Below are 6,863 nucleotides of genomic sequence, written 5' to 3' on the forward strand. Positions count from 1 at the left end.
AGTAAGTTAGATCCATTTTTGTTTTCCCCTCATTAAAATTTTATCTTGTTCTAAGATAAAATGTGTTCTGCATTTTTCTGAAGAATAACCTTGTAAAATTGTTTTTCTATAAGGAATTTACTTTTTTAAGATACAGTATTTTATTGGTTTGCTTAGTGAATTTTAATTAAAATTCCCCTTAAATTTGCACTAGGTGAAGGGGCAAATTCAAACTCATTGAAGGTAATTCTTTTGGCAGATGTCATATTACCCAAAACCAGTTCTATATAGCATCTGTTTAGGAGTTATATAAGATCAGTCTTCTCTTTCCCGTACGGTAACTATACAAGCATTTAAACATTATCATCATGTCCTTCACTTACTTATTCTTATCTCCTGAATACTCCCAATTCCTTTAACAATTCCATATATAGTACGGTTTCCACATCCTTCATTTATCAGTGTTTTTCTCAAAATGGAATCCAGAATTGAATGTAGTATTGTGTGTTGTGACCAGATAGAATACAGTGGGATTTGACTCCCTTGTTTGGGCATATTTAGCATTTGGCAAATATGGCACACAACACAAAGAGTGTATCTCTTTAGTAGCTGCTACTTTATTGACCCATATCAAATTTGGTTTGTTTTTTTTTTTAAATGAAACTTTTATTTAAAATCTGGGCCTTTATCTCATTTTTGGACAGTTGATACTTGTACCTAAAATTAAGAACTTTATATTTACACTTGCTTAATTTCACATTGTTGATTTTGACTCATCATTAAGTCTGTCTTTCAGTTTGGCTTCAGATTTGGTGTATGTCATATTAGCCAGGGTTCCATTTTATGCTATCTTAAGCTTTGAAAGACGTGTTTTTTTAATGTCTTAGATATCTTCCTCAATTTTTCATGAATAAGGTCTAATCACATACTTACTGTAGCCTCTCCTGATTGATCTTGCTCCAAGACTTACTGCTTGTTAAGATTAGTGGGTCAGCTGTCTACAGATTTTAACAGTATTCTCATTTAACTCACCATTCAATTTTATCTTATCAGACTACTTCTCAGGGTTGTTGTCTTCCATATCCATTCATTGAATATTGGTTCTAAGGTTTACTGTATGCTCAGTCCTTTTCTGTTGTTTGTGAATATTAATTATACTGGTGTCTGTAGTTACAACCTCTCAAATTCTATGTTTCCAGTTAATTTTTGTCTCAGTCTTTTGGCTTCATAAATCCCAACCCATAGCCCTACAGCTATTTGTTTGCCAAGTCCTGTTTTTTTATATTTATCCTTTTCTCTTCAGCCTTATGACCACTACTGTAGAATAGACCCTCATCATCTCTCATCCGTCTTATAGCTTGTTTCCTAACTGCTTCTTCTGTCTCCCTCTTACACCCTTAAAATTAACAATGCAATCTGAGTTAGAGCTGTCTAAAACATAAATTTGGTTGTGCCATTCTCATCGGTTTCAACATGAAGTTTAAATTCCTCAGTTTCACTTGTAAGGTCCTTCATAAATTGGCCACAATCCTTGTCTTGGATGGATAGACTAAGAAGATGCTATTTCTATTTTAAATATTTAAGATTAATATTTCCAAGAACAGTTTTGAAGGTTGTATATAAATTGAATTTTAGGCAGATTTACTTTAAATTTGTTATGACTGAAATTTTGCTATAATTAGTGAAATCTAGAATCACTGCCCATATGCTGTCTTTGTAGACATTACTGAATGTGCTGGAGAATTTTTTTTTTTCCTGCAGAAATTTCTGCAAAGTCTCATTCAAATTGTATATTAAGTCTCATTGACTTTTTTAGAGCATACTTTATATTCATTTTTTGAAGAGAATTCAATTGGTAGTGTTACTTGGTATAAAAAATCTGGTTTGATAAGCTATAATTAAACTTTTTAAAAAGTAAGAAATCAAACATAAACATTGTCTTTTTACCAGAAATAGGCTTTCTAGTTTTTAGCAGTGTAGTCTGAATCTACAGTTTAGTTTGAATGAAGAAAAGAACTGAGCAGCTCTTTATCAAGGAAGAGAAGAATAGATTCCTGCCAGGTATACTGGTTCTAAGGCATATTGGGAAGCAGAGGTGATAGGTGAGGATGTATTAAAGAAAATAAACACAACTGCCTAAAAGTCATTTTACACATTTTGTATAATGGAATTTTCAAAGTGCTTTAATCTAGACATCTCATTTTATGATATGAAGAAAAAAATAATGAGGCATAAAGAGGTTGAGACCTCACCAACATCATATGGTTAGTTTGGGGCACAATTGATATTAAAATGTAGTTTTTGGGGGCACCTGGGTGGCTCAGTCATTAGGCGTCTGCCTTCGGCTCAGGGCGTGATCCTGGAGTCCTGGGATTGAGCCCCACATCAGGCTCCTCCGCTGGGAGCCTGCTTCTTCCTCTCCCACTCCCCCTGCCTGTGTTCCCTCTCTCGCTGGCTGTCTCTCTCTCTCTGTCCAATGAATATATAAATAAAATCTTTTAAAAAATTAATAAAATAAAATGCAGTTTTTTGACTCCTAGTTTGGTACTGTTCCCAGATTAACAGGAATTGCTGTTGAAATGGAGCTAGCAGGGGAAAACAAGCAAAACATTAGCATATCAACACAGATTCCTTTTTGCACATTACTACTAATAATACAGCCTTTAGGATTGTGTTACATATAAAAATATCATGAGTGCAGTTAGAGGTATCAGATTGCATCAGTATAATAGGGAAGTGGAAGTTCCAGAATCTGAAGGATTTCCTATATTCAAAAACACTGATATGGCCAAATTCTTAAGTTAACCATGTCACTTTATTGTAGCTCACACAGACCTGGAAAAGCAAAGCCCTAAGAGAAACCTGCTCAACCAAGAGTTATGCTCACCCTTCCAGTGCTGAAACTGCTACCCCCTCTTTCTTCTCTTTTAACTTTAGCCATTGTTACCTGATGATAGTATTTGTGGGGGCTTGATTGACAGTGAGAAGGTTCCATGTCTTCTGCAAAATGAGCAAATGCTATGGAATACCGAGGGGTTGCAAAGCAACAGGGACTGGCAGACAGCAGTTAAGGAAGCTTTAATGTCTGGTAACTGGTGAGAAAGCCCCATTGAAGAGTGGTATGGGGGCGCCTGTGTGGCTCAGTCAGTTAATCCTCTGACCCTTGACTTCAGCTCAGGTCAAGATTTTGGGATCCTGGAATCGAGCCCTGTGTCTGGCTCTGCACTCAATGGGAAGTCTGCTTCAGGATTCTCTGTCTCCCTTTCTGTCTGCTCCTTCCCCCAATCATACATGCTTTCTCTCTCTCAAATAAATAATAAACCTTTTTTTAAAAGAGTGGTATAGACATATGGTTTGACAAATTGTAGGTTCTGTCCTCCTCTGGTTCTAATAACATTAGGCACAGGACAGAATGGAATCCTCATTCAGGAACTTAATAAGATTCACACTTCTAGCACTGAAATTGAAAAAAACAAGCATGAACAAGCTAGTAGGATCACAAACCACTGTTCCAGGCCAGACTAATGGTAATAGAGGACTTGTGTATTCAAAGAACAGATCCAGAATTAGTATAAAATGTCCAGATACAGGTCACAAAGCATTTAGGAGACATCAGTATGTCCTGGAAAAAATTGTGAAATGTTGCCGTTCTGTTGTTTGTTGTTTAAGTTTATGCTTGCTACGCAAGAAAAAATCTGGCAATTTGAAAAGGGTAAAGAGAAAAAGCAGTGGGATAATTTTTAGTATCTTTGTATAGGCCTTTAACTTGTATTTTCTTATAGAAATGGTATTAAACCCATATTGGTAATTGTCAATAATAACCGCTTTTGTATAGTGCTTTTATAATTTCCCAAGCACTTTGTTATACATTTGATGCTCTAAAGACAGTGTGGTAGATAGGGCAGGAATTAATCATTTTATTCATTCAACAAATATTGAATGTCAGGCAGTGTTCTTGGTGTGTAGGTTACATTAATAAGCATGCAGAGTCCTTTTCCTAATAAGGTTTATATTCTAGCAAGAAATAAGCAAAACAAAAACAATGGGAATTAATAATTTCTATAGTATGTAGCAGGTGGTAGGTATAGAATAAGAGCAGCTTATGGGTGGATTGATGGACAGTGGGGTGGAGCATGTGGGGTAAGGCAGTTGAAATAGGTGAGATAGTGAGAAGACAATAATTAGCTGATTTGAAGAAGCTGAGGCAGTGAGACATGTGAATATCTGGGATGAGACTAGTTTAGGCAGATACCAGCCAGTACAAAGGTCTTAAGGTGGCACGTGTGTTTGATGGGCTCACAGAACAGCAAGAAGCCCAGCGAGTCTGCAGCAAAGTGGAGTGAGGGAGACAGTGTTGTAGAATCTTTGCTTAAAGATAACCTCGGATTCGATACTTTAAAAGACCTAACCAGGGGCACTTGGGTGGCTTAGTCGGTTAAGTATCTGACTCTTGATTTCAGCTCAGGTCATGATCTCAGGGTCGTGAGATCAAGCCCCCTGCTGGGCTCTGCACTGGGCATGGAGCCTGCTTAAGATTTTCTCCCTCTCCCTCTTCTGCTCCTCACCTCTCTCATCCCACCCCCGCTTCCTCTTAAAAAATAAATAAATAAAAGACCTGACCAAAGTCTAGTTAAGATAGAACTCGAAACCATTTATAGTGACTATAGATTCTTTGTGTCCTATAGTTGCTTCATTGAAAATTCTCTATTTCCAGAAGGGGTGGGTTAAAGAAGGAAATAATGACTGATGAACAGTCTTTATTATAACCAACATAGTCTTTAATTACATTAATCTCAGCTAGCTTGAGTTTATTTTCACAGATTTTACTAAAGGAGAAATACAACCTTGGCAGTTGGATTTTATTCTTTACTGTATTTTAAGTTCTTAATTAAATTGAAACATAACCTTTGATTTTGCTTTCAGGAATAACATACTAAACGTGGGACTTATTTAATACTAAATCGGAAGATCTTAATTTATAATTTTAATACTTTTTTCGAATCTTTCTTTTAAAGATATGGGCATACTGCTGGAGAAGCTACACATGATGCAGTAGATTCTGCTATCAATGTTGGTGTAACTGCCTATAATATTGACAACATTGGTATCAAAGCAATGGTGAAGAAAACTGCAAAAGAAACGGGACAAACACTCCTTGAAGACTATAAAATAGTTGATAATTCTAAGGGGAGAAATCAAGAAGGAACAGCCAATGTAAGCATGAAAAGGGAGAAGGGTGAGCAGACAAAGGAACTAGAGAAGAGTGAGGCAAAGAAGAAAGAGAAATGAAGGAAGTGCTGTGAATCACCTATACCAAAGCCTTACAAGGTGGATGCATTTTTGTTAAATAGGCAAATGTGGAGTTCCCCACAGATTAACCAGTGTTTTAAAAATGTATTCATTCCTATGAAGTGACTGTTTCATAAGCTTTATAGCATGTATTGTACTTACAAGGAACAGAATCAGTATTCTTGCATCTGGCCTTTAGAAATATAGGTTTATTTTCTCATTAAGTTTATTTTTTCTAAATGTGGCTAAAATATTTTTGCAGTTAAAGTAAGACTAATAATACATGTGCTATAATTCTCATTAAACCTAATGTTAAACTATTTTTGTATTTGCTGTCTTTCAAAAAAGCAAGGTAGGAAATTATATATTTACATAAAATTTGGCATTTAGTAACCTTAGCTCTAATTATACTTGGAAGAATGACTTAAAATATTGTCTGTTGGCTTTGCATTTATTGTGGATTTTTTTCCCTTGGTGCTTGTCAAAAATTTCAGTGTGTAAGCTAAAAACAACTGTAATCCTAAACTAAAAGAATTCTCAGATAACAGTTAAAAGACTTTTTCAATACAGGGAATAAGCTAATCATGAAAAATAAGATGAGGTTCTGTAAAATTATTTGGTAGCGTATCTCTTTGTTAGGAAGGGAGATGGTCTTTCTGATTGAGAATGAATACAAAGAGATTTTTAAGTCTTCTGGATTTAGACTGGTATCAATCTACTAGGAGCCTAGGAAATTTTGGTGTATGATTGATATTATGTTAAAATTTGAAGTGATTATCACCACCTTAATTGGACAAAAAAGTACTTTAAGAAATCATTTTACTATATCTACTTCTTTAAGTTATTCCAAGAGGCTCAATTTTTGTAAAAAATATGAACAGAATTTTTTGGGTGGTAAATATATTTTTATTTTGGGATTTAGTCCTTAGAATTTTATATGTTAAAGCCAATAAATTATTAGAAAGAAAATCTTCTATTTATAATCATGGCAAAGAATGTGAAGGCTTTAGGCTTAATCCATGGTGGGAGAGGTATAACAGTTTCCACTCTGGCAGAAGACAGGACATTCACAGACCTATAAGGTACAAATACATAAGTAAATATCTAATGGCATTTTATTTTTGTTTACTGATTATAAATGATTGGTATTGATTTTCATAGCTATTGTCCATTCTAATATTTCTGAAGCTTTAGTGGCTACTTAGTTTATTAGACTTTATTTGAAACTGTCTTTACGCTTTATGAATAAACTGTTCCTGAATTACTTGGCCTCAAATATACTCACAGGATTGTATTTTGGGAACACCTAGAATTAATGGGTTCTTTCCCTAAGGCTAAGGATAATGTGGAAATAAAATTGAATTGGTAAATAGCTTCCAATTAATCTCTGCTCTTAGTTTGAGAAGTTTAAGTATTCTCAGTATTTACTGCTACCAGGTCTTTGCCTCATTTTGCCTCTACAGACTGTTCCTCCCTCATACTGTATGGGGTAGTTTCCTGGGAGCACCTCCAGGACCAGCTGTCTAGAAAGATCAAAGAGAACAGTATGAAAGAAGTCATATACTAGCCTCAAAAAGGAGGGACCTACACAATAG

The 6,863-nt window shown here is 35.2% G+C and overlaps 1 protein-coding gene across 6 annotated transcripts in view; it reads left to right on the plus strand.

Annotated features, from left to right (window-relative positions):
• SPART (spartin) overlaps positions 1–6,532 on the plus strand; it is a 30,329-nt gene extending 23,797 nt beyond the window's left edge. For all 6 annotated transcript variants that reach the window (XM_045796957.2, XM_045796958.2, XM_087865183.1 and 3 more), the window contains exon 9: positions 4,995–6,532. In XM_045796957.2, coding sequence (XP_045652913.2) covers positions 4,995–5,268 — 274 coding nt within the window. In that variant the 3' untranslated portion in view covers positions 5,269–6,532. The remainder of the gene's footprint in view (positions 1–4,994) is intronic.
• The last annotated feature ends 331 nt before the right edge of the window (positions 6,533–6,863 follow it).

Source organism: Ursus americanus, chromosome 10, assembly GCF_024610735.1.
Source record: "Ursus americanus isolate L20-20 chromosome 10, mUrsAme1.1.p, whole genome shotgun sequence".
NCBI lineage: Eukaryota > Metazoa > Chordata > Mammalia > Carnivora > Ursidae > Ursus > Ursus americanus.